Raw genomic sequence first — 14,878 nt, forward strand, 5'->3', positions numbered from 1 at the left:
GCAAAACAAGAGGACTGTCAACAACACCATGCTGGCCTCGAACTAACGAGTGCTGGGATTAAAGGCATGCACCACCACCACCCCTTTCTTTTCCTTGATTGCTCAGTCACTCACTCATCTGCACTAGTTGTCCCCTGCCTGTATACTTTTCCTGAACTCTACTTACCTGGTCCTAGCTTCTCCATTGGCCAGTGACTGCTCCTGGCCTGTTAATCAACTGTGGTCTGTCTGCCCCAGACACAGCTTCGGGAAAGCACGCTGCATCCCCAGTATCCTGGGCCTGCCCAGAGTGGGGAGTGAGTCCTGAAGCAATGGAGGATCAAGGCTCTCTCAGTTTCCCCGAGGTCTTCCCTCCGCCATTTGGCCATTCTTGGATTATATTTTCTCTTGGGCAAGCAAAGCTCTTCAAGCCAGGCTTCCTTGTTTTGGCTTATCTTCAGGCTTTTCTTCCCCAGTGGCTCTATGCAGGCGTTGTTAACCTGTCCTGATAGTACTCTTAGCGCATTTTCCTTCTCCTAATGCACTTATCCTGCAGGTCCCCACTGTGGTCACTGGGAATCGGGCTAGAGGCCAGGAGTTCCTTGGAACGCCAGTAGGGTCTCCCCAACTCCAAACCAGGACAGGCCTACAGAAACAAGGCCCTTGAGGACCGCTAACGATGGGGGCAGAGCGATTGACAGTCCAAACTCACAGGCATTATGCAGACAGCACAAAACTGTGGTTACTGTGGATGCCCTTCCCTTGCAGGCAGGTCCTCAAAGACCTGGAAACTCACTGACGTAAAATCTTGCCATGGGGTAAGGGAGCTTATGGAAGCCCCACTTAAGTTTCCAGCTAGCTACGAATGTTCCCATAGATTCTCTCCTGTTTGTACAAGCAAAGGCCTTATAGCCAGGATCCTGAGATCCTGTGTGGGAAATCTGGCCCATTCCTTGTTTTGCTCTTCTGGCGCTTGTGGGCCACCTCGTCCCACCTCCTAGTGCAAAGGTCCCGCCTTCAACAGGGTGGCACCGCCTCTCTGGAGGCCCTAGCCAGTCTCTCCGTGCGGGCCCCTCCCATGCGAGCCTGCGCGTTAGGTAGCGCAGTCGGAAGCTGGAAGCGGGCACAGCCGAGGGCCCTCTACACCGCCGATCTGGCTTTAGCGCGCAGCTGGAGCTGTGGTGGTCAGGTTGTAGATGGAGGCGGCAGCCGAGTCTGGGGCCCGGACTTGGCCGGGCAGCGGTTCCCCACGTCTCGGCAGCCCTGCCGGCAGCCCTGTACTGGGCATCTCAGGCCGCGCACGCCCGGGGTCAGCGCCAGAGCGGACCGGCAGAGCTATTGGCCCTGCAGCGCCCGGCCACAGCTTCCGCAAGGTGACACTCACCAAGCCCACCTTTTGCCATCTCTGCTCGGACTTCATCTGGGGGCTAGCCGGCTTCCTGTGCGATGGTGAGAGTCCATTCTGCGTGCTGAGGCCGCTCCCAGCCTCCTCCCGGAGACACTGCCCTGACCTTTGAGCCCTGTCCCTCTTAGCAGTGACCTTAGAGACAGTCTCTTGTTTGAATAGGTCGTCCCTTTGGAGGTGACACCTGCTTTTAGGGGTCGGAAAGAGGGGTGTCCCCGGTCTGACCCCTCTTGGTCTGGGATCTCAGGATTTCCTAGTGGAAGGTGGAGACAGAGTCGCCATAGTGCAATGCTGTGGCTGGAATCCAACGTGTGCAAGTGGCAAGGTGTGTGTTGAGTCAGTTGCTGGGCCTGAGCATAGAGATATGAAGGCAGGACTGAGACCTTAAGCAACGGGGGTCCCTCTGGTGTTCCGTGTCTGGCTTCCTGAGCAACTGGTACACTAGGAGTGGACAAGCAGGGCTGGCCTGAACCATAGGTTCTGGTCATTCTTGTCCCAAGTGCAGGCTGATGCACAGAGGGACTAAGTGCTGCTTTGCTTGGGCTCAACTGCTTGGAGAGCCAGGCCCAGCCTTTTTTTACAGATGTGGCATGTCCAAACACAGTTCCCACCCAGCTGCCAAGCCGGCTGGGCAGGGCAGAGGATGGCACCTCTGTAATTCTGTGGCTGGCCCTCTTCGTGTTCTTCCTCCTGTGAGAAGGCAGGCCCTGAGACCCACAGCCCAAGACTGTGAGGGGCATCTGAGCCTTTGACAGTGTCCTGACCAGGGACTGAAAGTGGAACCAGTTAAGGAGCATCTGTCCTGCTCAGGGAGACAGGCTTGCGCTCTGGGCAGGATCACTGAGGCCATAGCTCCTCACACATGTGTCTTCTGCTAGTGGGGGATGTCGAGTTGTCATGGCACCTCAGGGCTACCAGTATATAGGAGTGGTCACTTGGTTTTTTTCTGTCAGATCAGACATATTATACTGCCCTACTTTGCCCGTTTGTAACATAAGAGTCCCTCTAAGATGAAGGCTGTGATTCGTACACTGACTTAGCTGCAGGCTTGAAGCTATACTCCAGGACCTACAAGGGTAGCATAGGTAGGGTTTCAGGTAGAAGGGTTGTTCTCTGACTCACTTTATGGCTGAAAGCCACAGAAAGCGAAGCTTCCAGTCTAAGTCTAACGTGGTTAGTGGAAGTAGACCTGCAGGTCAGAGGCTAGACCTAGGGTCTCTGTAGAATGGACAGATAATGAAAGGACTTCAAGTCTAAGGATGGACTCCAGGTACCCCTTATAGACATGACCCCTGAGACTAGCTCTATGGGGTCAGGGAACCCAAGCAAAATCCCGGTGTATAACGGCCCTAGAGTTTGGTCCTCAGGCAAGGGTGCAGAGCCCCTTCTAGGCAGCATTGTGGGGAAATGTCCTCACAGCAGTGTGGGCAGAGCCCTTCCATCTGAGGAGCATGTAAGGTGTTCTGCACACAGCAGGCACTGCTTCGGCCTACAAAGGAGGCAACTGGCAAGACCTTTCAAGGAGGAGTAAATGGAGTACCTGGGGAAGACTCCCGCTGGGTCACTACTTCCTCGTCTGCTTTTCTCACAAGCCCTAGTCTCCTTCCAGTGTTTGTCCCCTCCTAGGATGGAGATATCTGGGGTCTCAGCAGAAGGGAAGCATAATCTGGGGCCCTCTGGATAGGTTCTGGCTCCTTAGGCTGTCTTAGTGGTCACACCCTTTTGTTCCTATAACCTCCTCCATAGTATCCCATCTGTGGAGACCAGGCCAGACCCTTCACTCTCTTGTCCTGCCCTGGCTTTGATAATGTTAAACAGGCTTATATCCCCTCTTGTATATCTCCAAGATTGTTTCACTGCTGAAGCTCTATCTGTGCTGAGGCCTGGAAACAACCTCCCCCCCCCCCCCCCGCGTGTTTTTTAAGTCCTGAACCCTTCCCACAGCTGTTCATCTCTCTGCTCTTTTATTGGCCTCAGAGACATGGGAGTTCTGACTTAGTGTGAGGGGCATGAGCCACTCCCAAGACAGCAGGGCACACTCCTCTCCCACCGTGGTCCCACTGTAGCATCTGGCCCTTGTGCTCTTGAGGATGGTATTACTGCCTGCTTCCATAATGACAGAGCTCACAGGAATAACGGCACTGTCACTAAGTGGCACAGGGCTAGGGTACCACACTGACTGGTTCGGCTCAAGAACTTCCTTCCCCCATTGGCTCTGGCCAAGTGGCCTCTTTTTGATGGGCTCTTAGACCTGTTATGTCCTGGTATACTGACAAAGGCTGTGTCTTAGGACCTCTCACCTCCTGAGCATACGTGGGGCTGCTTAGCAAGGTGGGCTGACTCACACAGCTCTCCTCCCTGCAGTGTGCAACTTCATGTCCCACGAGAAGTGCCTGAAGCAGGTGAAGACCCCGTGCGCAAGCATTGCTCCAAGTCTAGTACGGGTGAGTGTGGGGGCAGCGCACATGGCTTTCATGGGGTTAAGTGCTGACCTGTAGCTGTCCTTTGAATTGTAAGTTTAGCCACATCATAGTTAGGAAGCAAAGGGCAGAGTCCTGCTCACAGTCAGAAGGAAGGAGCCATTGATGAGCTGAGCACCCTGAGTGGATCTCGAGGGAACTATACTGAGAAAAGTCAGTGTCAAAGGGCACATACTTGTCTATGGCACACTCTGAATGAGGAAGCCAGAGGAACACAGATCAGAGGTTCAAGGTAAGGAAGTGGATGCAGCTGCAAAAGGACCAAATGAAGGGTCCAGGAGGCGGGGTACTTTGCTTAGACTGCATGCACTCTTGGTGCTCTGGCTGTGACAATGACCAGTTTTGCAAGATGTTAACATTGGAAAATGGGTAAAGACAATAGGGCATCTCTGGATTTTTTTTTTCACAAATGCACATAAACCCTTAGAGGGTGTAACATAAAAGGCTTATGTAAAAAGCCTCAGAGCCTTGGAGTATGTTCTGGCTATTGACCTTCCTCTACAGAGCCCTGGAGAGGGCAGTAAGGCTCCCAACAGGGCACAGAGATTTCCTTTCTGTGAGTAATGGTAGTAGTGACAGCAGCATAGCTAGACATCGTTCAAGCAGGCAAGTGTGATGTCCTCACTTCCCATCAGCTGTATGCACAAGGCCACTTCACTGGCAGCTCTGCTGCTCTGAGCTTGCCCTTGTCTGCACTAGCAGGTGGGTCTTGCCTCCCAGCCGTGGAAGAGAGGACACAAGTAAATAAGGGGTGTCCTGAGGCAACAGCAGTAAGCAGAAGTTGAAGCTGACAACTGTCCATAACACTGTCAGCTTTCCCTTAACATTGCTACTTGGTGGATACTTAATTACTAGGTGTGAGCACAAAAATCCAAAGATGCTGGCTGCTTTTGTCTCAGGGTGCTGTGCTTGCCAGAGTGGTGCCCTCATGAATATGTTGAGGCCATAGCTATTTAAAATGATCTCAATGTTTTCTTATTTTTACTCGAGAATTAAGATAAATACTAGTATGATTATAAATATTTTCAGAGGATATAGCTATTTAAAAAGAAAATAAAAATCATCTTCCACCTGACATACATACTACCCTTCTAGTGTGTAGTTTTTCTGTTCTGCTAAGTCTTTAAGTCTTGGGCTAAGGGCCAGTCAAGTTAAGACCTGACCCTTCCAATCTGCATTCATGGGAAGGCGATTTACTATCACATGTTTACACTCACTGTAATTGCCTCCAAAAGGGCAGATCTGGGGGTTGTTGGAAGCTCCTGAATCTAACAAGACAGGTATCTGGCAGTTGGCAGTCTTGCTGGCCTGTGGAGTGAGGAACGGATGTCAGGTGGACTTCCATTACAAGTGCTTACAGTACTACAGATGTAAAGTTACTGAGCCCTTTCTCTGCTCACCTGTCCAACAGTCAGCCAGGCTAGTCCCAGTCCAGATCTCATGGTAGTACAGCTGAATTGAGGTAGGTACTCTCAAGCAGGACCTGAGCTATAGCTCTGTGAAGGTGAAGAAGGAAGAGAGATGATCCCCTCTGTTCAAGCAGTTACCAGCAGGTGATGCTGGGCCAGTTCTCAAGGCTACCAGGGATAAGGCAGCAGGACCAGGCAGGCCCAAATCTGAGGATTGCTCTGCCCCTATAGGTCCCTGTAGCCCACTGCTTTGGCTCCCTTGGGCTCTACAAGCGCAAGTTCTGTGTGGTCTGCCGCAAGAGCCTGGAGGTACCTGCGCTCCGCTGTGAAGGTACTATTGGGCCTGTGGTCCCCTTGGAACTGAGCTCACTGTTCAAGGGGCTTGGTCTCTGCTGTCCTGGGTAGCTCAGCCCTCCTCTATACGTGGTTTGTTAACTGCCTGGGTAGTAGGTTCAGGCTAATTTTGGGGCTCCAACAGTAGAAGCTTACCAGGCAAGAAGCAATCAGTCTAAAAGAAGCTGATTCGGGGTGACAAGGGTTGGGGTTGGAGCCGGCCCAAGCTGTGAGGTCAGTGAGGAGGGCAAGGGTATGGCAAGAGGCCCCTAACCTTGCCCGCCCCCCAGTGTGTGAGCTGCACGTTCACCCCGACTGTGTGCCCTTCGCCTGCAGCGACTGTCGTCAGTGTCACCAGGATGGACAGCAGGATTATGTGAGTGTACAAGTACTGGGGTAGGTTTGGTAGGGGTTAGGCTGGCTGAGCTTCTGACTGCTCCCCCCCATCCCCAGGACACATATCACCACCACTGGCGGGAGGGGAACCTGCCTTCTGGTGCACGGTGTGAGGTCTGTAGGAAGACTTGTGGTTCCTCAGATGTGCTGGCTGGTGTACGCTGCGAGTGGTGTGGTGTGCAGGTGGGCATGGGAATGGGATGAATGGGGTGGGTAGGGGTGGGCTCCGTGACAGGGCTTATGATGAGGGAGGGGGGAAAGCTCCTTTCTTTAAGTTGTCTACATCCTACTGTGCTCTGGGTTATGGAGTAGCACCTCTGGTTTTGTGCACCATCTAGATGGGTGTGTAGCCGGGTGGATGTGGAATTGGCCAGCTTTTCTGCCCAGGATGCCAGACTTAACCTTTGCCTCACCAGGCCCACTCAGTGTGTTCCACAGCTCTCACACCTGAGTGTACATTTGGGCGTCTACGCTCCATGGTACTGCCTCCCTCGTGTGTGCGCCTGTTGTCCCGCAACTTCAGCAAGATGCACTGCTTCCGTATCCCTGAGGCCATGACCCTGGAGCTTGGTGAGACAGAGAAGTGGGACTGGGATGTACCCTGGCTGGCCAGGTACTGAATGCCAGGGTTTTGTCTGTCCTGCAGGTGATGGGGATGATGGCCTAGATGGAAGTGCTGCCACAGGTGTAGGCAGAGAGGTGCCGACAGCTACAGAATCCAGTAAGTATCCCACGTAGCTGTCACTCTGTCCCGCCTAGTTCCAGGCCCCCAAGATTCTCAGCTGCTCCCCTCTGGCCTAGCCAAACAGACCCTGAAGATCTTTGATGGCAACGACTCCGTGAGGAGAAATCAGTTTCGCCTGGTTACAGTTTCCCGCCTGGCTCAGAATGAGGAGGTGATGGTAAGAGTGAGCCTATGCACAGAAGTATGGTACACACTATGGGGCCCCCCTGCTTACCTGGCCCTTCATGTCTGGCCCCTCCATACCTGTGTTCACCTGGACCCACATACTTGCCTCTACCCTCTACAGGAGGCAGCGCTCCGGGCCTACTATATCAACGAGGACCCTAGGGACTTCCAGCTGCAGGCACTGCCCCTAACCACACTCTCCGGCAATGCCCAGGCCCTGGGGAAGGCTGGGACCACTGAGGAAGAGACTAGCAAAAGCCCTGGGCCCCGGGATTCCATGCCTGAGGCCTGGGTCATCAGGTCTCTGCCTCGTGCCCAGGAGATCCTGAAGATCTACCCTGCCTGGCTCAAGTAAGACTCAAAGCACAGGTTCTGACGAGGGAGGCTTAGGGTGAGTATCCAAAGCCCAAACTTTGAGCCTGTCCCCCACAGGGTGGGTGTGGCCTACGTGTCGATCCGTGTGAACTCACAGAGTACAGCACGGTCTGTGGTTCAGGAGGTTCTCCCACTGCTTGGACGGCAGGTATGTACACTGGACATTCCCACCCAACTTTGGGGTCACCTGCCCAATAGGCCAGGCTACTATTCCTCTGCATGTCCTGTGGTTATGAGAGTTCTGTTCTAGGCCTGATATTTGGCCCATGCTGTACAGGTTGAGGATCAGGAGAAATTCCAGCTGATTGAGGTGCTCATGAGCAGCAGACAAGGTAAGTGAGCTGCATTTTTCAGATCCTTTTATGTAACAGGCTTGGGCCTGCTGCTCTGGGAGGCACCAGGACGTTAGGGCTAGACCACCTAGATTCACTTGCATCCCCACCCGCCCCGGAGACTTAGAAGGGAGGAACCCAGTGCTAACATACGGTGTCCCTCTATACTACAGTCCAAAGGACAGTGCTGATGGATGAGGAACCTCTGCTAGACCGACTCTGGGACATCCGACAGGTCAGTGGGTATAGACAATACTTCCAGGGGACTGGCAGCCCTTCGCCATGGCCTCCAGAAGAATGCCACTGAGGTTGTCCACCCACCTGCCACTTGTAGAGGGGCATTTCTTCTCAGACACAATGCCCTCCCCAGTCATCAGCTGATATCTCTGGCTGGCAGTACACTCTATAACATGCCACTGATTTCGAGCTGGGAGGCCTTGAGTCTCAAGAATATCCAAGTTAGTTCCCTCAAGAGCTAAGAGGGGAGATGGAGAAACGTTGTGGGCACTGCTGCCCAGCCTTCCCCATTCCTGTTCTTCCTACAGACATCTGTGCGCCAGGTGAGCCAGACGCGGTTCTACGTGGCTGAGAGCAGGGCCATGACCCCACATGTCTCCCTGTTCGTGGGTGGCCTGCCACCTGGCTTGTCCCCCCAGGATTACAGCAACCTGCTGCATGAGGCCATGGCCACCAAAGGTGTGACCTTGGGCTATTCAGGGCTCTGCCTGGGAGGGGGTCCTGACTGGGCAGTGGGGCTATGGTGCTAAACCTAAGTTCTTTTGCCTCCTCTTGCACCATCTGAAGCCCTTGCTCAGTTCCCACCCCAGGCCAGTCTTATGCTTCTGGTTTCCCCCTCTTGTTTACTAGTTAGTCTATGCTTCTTATTGGGGGTGGGTCCCTGTACATTCAGGAGTCAAGGACTTTGTTTGGGAATAGGGTATGGGTAATTCCCAGGGGGCTGACCCCAAAGGATGGGTCAAGGCTGCTTGGGTGGGCTGTGCTCTGTATATAGATGTCCTTAGAAGGGAGGCTGGCCCTAGGTTGGGAGGTCAGGTCCAGGTCTCAATATGCCACTCTGACTGCAAACTGTCTATGCAGCTGCTGTGGTGTCTGTGAGTCACGTCTACTCCTTACAAGGTGAGTGATGTCTGGTGGATGTTTTTGGAGCGGGGTAGAAAAGCCTGGCTTTTCCAGATCCACATGCCTAAAACCATCCCTTGGGTTTTTTGTTTTCTGGTTTACATCTGTTGCTTTTGTTACAATGTGGCTGAGATTAGCTGTTTCCCCAAATCTGTCACCTTTATGGGCAGCATATTTTACTGGGAAAGGAAGGTTTCAGATGCACTGCCATCCTTCTTGGTAGGTGACCTCAGGGCACTCAGAGACCATGCAGAGTTCATGGCACTAGATTTGGGCGTGAGTATGGTTGGTCAGGGAGATGAACCCCTTTACCCACTGCTGGACCCTAAATTCAGTCTGTCCTCTGTGGGAGTACTTTGCTGGAAGAGTGGCCCCTTGCTGTGGATGCGACATATAGTCAGCTGGCATGAGCCGGCTATGGTCAGAGCTTAGGCTGAGACTGGTAGCTGAGGCTCTGCCTAGGTGCCTGGTTGGCATGATACACAGGAGAGATTTTGTGGGTGTGACATCTCGGGGGTGGATTTCATAAGACAGACCCTGCCCTGAATACCATTTGAATAGGATGCACAATACACTCTTCCCTGGGCACCTGGGGGCAGGATACACAGGACTCCTCACTGAGTACCTTGTGGATGGGATGCATGGGACACCCTCCCTGAGCATTGGCCCACCTGTGGCAGGTGCAGTAATTCTGGATGTCACCTGCTTCGCGGAGGCTGAGCGGCTATACATGCTGGCCAGAGACACAGCAGTGCATGGGCGGCCCCTGACCGCACTAGTGCTTCCAGACGTGCTGGTAAGTGCTTAGGACTCTGATACCAGCCTAATGACCCAAGACCATGTCCTCATTGCCAGGTGGCTGGTATGTGCCACTTTGGCCTACCTTATAACAGCCCAAAAAGGACAAGGTTGGCCAATTAACATTGGAGGGTCAGAGGTCAGAGAGTCAGTGCTTGTCTATGGTTTCTGAACAAGTGAGACATAATGCTTAGGACCAAAGCTGGTAGACTAGAGAAATGGCTCAGAGGTTAAGAGCACTGGCTGCTCTTCCAGAGGTCCTGAGTTCAATTCCCAGAAACCATATGGTGGCTCACAACCACCTATGAGATCTGGTGCTCTCTTCTGGTGTGCAAGCATACATGCAGGCACAACACTACACAATCAGGACACAGTTCCACCCCCACTTAAGGCCAGGTTGTGTTGTGACCATGTGCCTACATCCTGCCAAGCCCTGTCCTTTAGAGTTTGATGCTGGCCCCAACCCAGGTGGCCCTGTGCCTAGGGTTTTTTTCTGGCCAATAGGTGGAGCTTCCCGTCTTCAGATACCTGTCAGTGGCTGGGAAGAGGTAAACTCAGAGGGCAACAGAGAGCAGAGGAATTGCATATGAGGAGTGCCAGAGGACTTATGCCTGTGCCCCACGGAGTACCTGCAGGTGTCCATGGCCTGCTTGTATCCTGAATTCTGATCCTTACTTCAGACTCAAGTCTAAGAGGAACAGAATTCAAGTGGTATGAGCTCAGGTTGTGCCTGCCAGTCTCTCCTGCCCCTGCCTACTGGTTCTGCCCTGGAAGTAGCTGTTACCAATGCTCAAGGATATAGAGTCCCCTGTATGTTTACCCAGGCACTGCCCTAACTAGCTCTGGCAGTTAAGCATGAGGCCATATTAGTTTGTTTCCTGTCAGCTGCCTTCCCTGCAGCAAGTGAGTAAGAGTCAAGTGCAGGCACTGCCTGTCCAGTCGGTACCCCATCTTAGTGTGTCCTTGTCCATCCTGTGTCTGTACCTGGCTTGTATGTCTCCTGTTATCCAGCACCAGCGTAGGGACCTGAACCAGCCTACTGTGTCTAGGGACTATCTCTTGGTATTATGTATGGGGAAAATGATTTTGTCCCCATGACCAGCAAGAGATGTGTGGTTAACCCTGTAAATTGAGTCCTTTGGCTGCCACGTGGCAAGTGGAGTCTGGAAGCTGTTGACTTCCAAAGGGTATGTTGGTAGCTTTGCAAGAGCCTGGCCTCACTCCAGCTGGCTGGTCGTAACAAGTAGGATCTATGGATTTCCAACATGGGCCTGTGGCTTCATGGCTAGCAGGGTAGGAATGGTCCCTTGACATATGTCATAGTATGTCCCTGGCATTTATGCTCAGAGCTCCAAGCAGCCACGGTGGTGTTCTCAAGGGAAAAAGATATTCTGAGTTGGAAACAAGTATGCGGTCTGCTTAGTCTCAGGAAGGTCTGGCTATGGCTTAGTACGCTTGGAATCTGAGGCTGGACATTGTTTAGCAATTCTTATGTGGGACCTTGACCTCAACATAATTCAGTCCCCCACTTCTCAGCACACGAAGCTGCCTCCTGACTGCTGTCCCCTCCTCGTGTTTGTGAACCCAAAGAGCGGGGGCCTCAAAGGCCGAGAGCTGCTCTACAGTTTCCGGAAGCTACTGAATCCACACCAGGTCTTTGAGCTGACCAACGGGGGCCCTCTTCCTGGGTGAGTCTGGAGTTTTCTGGCTTGTGGAAAGAGCAACCCCTACCTGTCTCTAGCTAGTAGGAACTCCAAATGGCACTGCTGGACTCATTAAATCCTCTGTGTGGCCAGACATGGACATCTGAAAAGGAAAGGGCTGCCCAGGACAAGAAAGAATGGCCAGGTCCTGGCCTGTGCAGCCAGGAGGTAGTGGCAGAACACTGTCTCCCACACAGGTTCCACCTTTTCTCTCAGGTGCCCTGTTTTCGGGTACTGGTGTGTGGTGGAGATGGCACCGTGGGCTGGGTGCTCGCTGCCCTGGAGGAGACAAGGCGCCATCTGGCCTGCCCAGAGCCATCTGTGGCCATCCTGCCCCTGGGTACAGGTGGGCTTAGCCATCAACTTGAAAGATGGGATTTCAGGGCTGCCCCTACTATGGGTTTTGCTAGAAATTTATGGTGGTATGTGGATTATGCTGCCTTTCCTGTTTCCTAGGGAATGACCTTGGCCGGGTCCTCCGTTGGGGGGCAGGCTATAGTGGTGAGGATCCGTTCTCTGTGCTGGTGTCTGTGGATGAGGCTGATGCTGTGCTCATGGATCGCTGGACAATCCTGCTGGATGCTCATGAGACTGATAGTACAGAGAACAGTGCGGTAGACACGGAGCCACCCAAGGTACCAGTGTAGCACCTGCTAGGATCTTATATTTGACTCCCCCTTTGCTGATGTTCATCTTTCCTCCGGAGGCAGAGCAGCAGCTTGCTGACTCAAGCCTGTGGGGTTGTGGGGTTTTGCCTTCTCTGGGGGATGTTGTGGCATCTAAGCAGAGAGGTTATTAGGAAAGGGCATTGGTGACAACAGGGATGACTTTCACAATTTGGGACACTTGGGAGTGGCTGGCCAGCATTCTGGTTATTATGCCCTGTCTCCAGATTGTTCAGATGAATAACTACTGTGGCATTGGTATCGATGCGGAGCTCAGCCTAGATTTCCACCAGGCACGTGAGGAGGAGCCTGGCAAATTCACAAGCAGGTACTAGTAGGGCAGGACTGGGGGATCAGGTCACTCACAGCAGCCAGCAGCTTTTACCTGGTAATGCAGGATGTTTGCCTCTGTGGCAGGTTCCACAACAAGGGTGTATATGTGCGGGTCGGGCTGCAGAAGATCAGCCACTCTCGAAGCCTACACAAGGAGATCCGGCTGCAGGTGGAACAGCAGGAGGTGGAGCTACCCAGCATTGAGGGTCTCATCTTTATCAACATCCCCAGGTGCTGGGGCTGGGCTCTCAGAGACTCTGCAGTTTGGGCCAGACGCTAGGTCTGTGTCTGGTCTGTGCTTAACTTTGTATTTTCATCTTTTGGGGACAGCTGGGGCTCAGGGGCTGACCTCTGGGGCTCTGACAACGACTCAAGGTTTGAGAAGCCACGCATAGACGACGGGCTGTTGGAGGTGGTGGGTGTTACGGGTGTCGTGCACATGGTGAGCACTCACTGGCAGGCTGGTGGGCAGACCCTGTGGTACCCCTTGGGTCCCACTAGCTAGCTCAGCTTTTGTCTTGCCCAGGGCCAAGTCCAGGGTGGGCTGCGCTCTGGAATCCGCATTGCCCAGGGCTCCTACTTCCGTGTTACACTCCTAAAGGCTACTCCAGTACAAGTGGATGGTGAGCCCTGGGTTCAGGCCCCAGGGCACATGATCATCTCCGCTACTGCCCCTAAGGTAGGTTGGCAAGGCTGAGAGCAGAGGTAAGATGGGTCAGGGTTAGGGCCACGTAGGCAGGTGGGTCTAAGCATTGGTCTTCTCGGACTCCAGGTGTCATGAGGCCCTGGAGAAAGCAGCCAGCTCTTTGAAGTCATTGCCCCTCTTTTGTGGAATGGAGCCAAGTATTCACTGGCCCAGAGGTCCCAGAGCTATCACTTGTAATGTCACTCTGGCCTTCTGACCCTCCATCCCTGCCTTGGAACAGGTCCACATGCTGAGGAAGGCCAAGCAGAAGCCCAGGAAGGCTGGCAACATCAGGGAAACCCGAGTGGACACCTTGCCTGCTCCTGAGAGCAATCCTTAATAGAGGAGCCAAGATGAAGGGTCTCAACTACCCAGCCCTCGTCTTTGGTTCTGTTCCAATCACACATTGGCTGGCCAACAGATGGACTTAGCTATACCACTGACCATAACATCTTCATGGGTCTTAGGATGTTACCATACCTCATCCCTATTCAATGTCATGTGTAAACCTAGCAGTGGGTAAGTATTGGCCACTGCTCTTTCTGCCACAGTACTGGTCTATATGACATGGGCATGGGGCTCTGGCTAGCCTGTCTTCTGCACACGACTGGTCCTTATAGGATCAGTGAAGCTGGACCTGTTAGTCACACCCCTTCCTTTAAAACCTCTCTTAGAGCCCGTTGAGCCCAACACTTTTGGATGCAGGCCATCCAGGTAGGCCCTCTGATCTTATTTTGTGTTCTTTCAAAGCAGCTAGCCCTGTTAGGCCCTGGCCTGGCAGATACAGAATGCTGCTTGTTCCTCCTGCCCCCATCGGGTGGGTGTGGCATCCTCAAGTCCTCTGGGCTCATCACCAGACAGCAGTTTGGGCTGAAGATATTAGTTGCAAGGTCTCATCCAGCTGGTGGCTCTGAGCTGAAAAGCTATACCTAGGGAGGGGAGGCTAGTAAAGTTCAGGTGTCACCCATGTGTCACAGCTGGAGTGTGAGCCAGGGCCTGAGTGTCCCTCCTCAGCCCTCAAGTGGGCACCTAGTGCCAAGAAGGGACCAGAACAGGGCCAGGTGGAACCTGGTTGAGGAATGTGTAAATAACATCTGTTGTTGTGGAGTGGCTAAAGCTCCCTTAGACTCAACTTATAGCACTTTATATACATGCTGTTTGCCAGCCTGCAGCCCTTCCTTGTAGATGTAGAGCTGCTACTCTGGCTCCTACAAACCAAGGTAGCTGTGATGGCCAGACCTTGCTGGGGGCATCAGGTTCACAGAATAAGACAAAGCTGTCTCTTCCATGCACCCAAGAATTCAATTGTCACACCTCAGACCCCAAAGGAGTACACCCCAGAATGAGCTGTCTAGCTAAGCCTGGTGGTGCATGTCTGTAATTCATTTTTTTGGAACTAAAGCAAGAGAATAGCATGCTCAAGAACTGACTGGGCTGTAGAATTAAAACCCCTCCCCAAAAGTAAAAAGATGGGGGAAATGGGGGCCAAAGATGTCAGTGGGCCAGCCCCAGATGGGGAAGGACCTATGTGGGAAGCAGTCTCTGATGCTAACCCCCACAAACAAGTAAATAGGTCTAGATCCCAGGAGATTTACCTGGCTGGCAGCTTCATAGGCCCACTATGCCATACCCTCACCTGCTTTTGCCAAAAGTGCATACAAGTGCATCAGATAGCCATTTGTGTTCTCAGTATAGATGTTCCTCATGTTTACATCATTTTCCACGTTCAAAAGAAATTGTGATGTAGTTTTTCACTTTTATTTCAATCTATAGGAATTGTTTGTAAATTAAGGTCAGTGTAGCATGTCCTCTGTATTAGGTGAGACTGTCACTTTGTGGAGTGTGTCCTGTCTCTGTGTGTAATTTATCACTACCTGAATGTGATCTAACTTATATCTGGGCCAAATACATTGTGGGCTTTGCTGTCCCGTAGCT

At 52.7% G+C, this 14,878-nt stretch overlaps 1 protein-coding gene across 1 annotated transcript; it reads left to right on the plus strand.

Moving 5' to 3' along the window:
* Positions 1-1,065: 1,065 nt before the first annotated feature.
* Dgkq (diacylglycerol kinase theta) lies at positions 1,066-14,875 on the plus strand. Its single transcript, XM_048447019.3, has 23 exons — positions 1,066-1,428; positions 3,749-3,828; positions 5,505-5,604; positions 5,897-5,982; positions 6,060-6,185; positions 6,419-6,572; positions 6,649-6,723; positions 6,804-6,904; positions 7,034-7,263; positions 7,345-7,435; positions 7,565-7,619; positions 7,793-7,854; positions 8,165-8,315; positions 8,718-8,756; positions 9,440-9,555; positions 11,094-11,245; positions 11,458-11,606; positions 11,717-11,895; positions 12,153-12,253; positions 12,343-12,489; positions 12,589-12,700; positions 12,785-12,937; positions 13,185-14,875. The coding sequence occupies exons 1-23, from the start codon at positions 1,176-1,178 to the stop codon at positions 13,281-13,283; spliced, it is 2,811 nt and encodes a 936-aa protein (XP_048302976.1). The 5' UTR covers positions 1,066-1,175; the 3' UTR covers positions 13,284-14,875.
* Positions 14,876-14,878: the final 3 nt, after the last annotated feature.

The sequence above is a fragment of the Myodes glareolus genome, chromosome 8 (assembly GCF_982192425.1).
Source record: "Myodes glareolus chromosome 8, mMyoGla1.1, whole genome shotgun sequence".
NCBI classification, from domain to species: domain Eukaryota; kingdom Metazoa; phylum Chordata; class Mammalia; order Rodentia; family Cricetidae; genus Myodes; species Myodes glareolus.

What these genes read in the sequence shown, in the direction of transcription:
- Dgkq (XM_048447019.3), top strand. Translation starts at nt 1,176, where the DNA reads ATGGAGGCGGCAGCCGAGTCTGGGGCCCGGACTTGGCCGGGCAGCGGT. An exon ending in GGCCATGACCCTGGAGCTTG is followed by an intron (nt 6,573 to 6,648) that starts GTGAGACAGAGA and finishes TCTGTCCTGCAG; the next exon opens with GTGATGGGGATGATGGCCTA. An exon ending in GCTCATGAGCAGCAGACAAG is followed by an intron (nt 7,620 to 7,792) that starts GTAAGTGAGCTG and finishes TCTATACTACAG; the next exon opens with TCCAAAGGACAGTGCTGATG.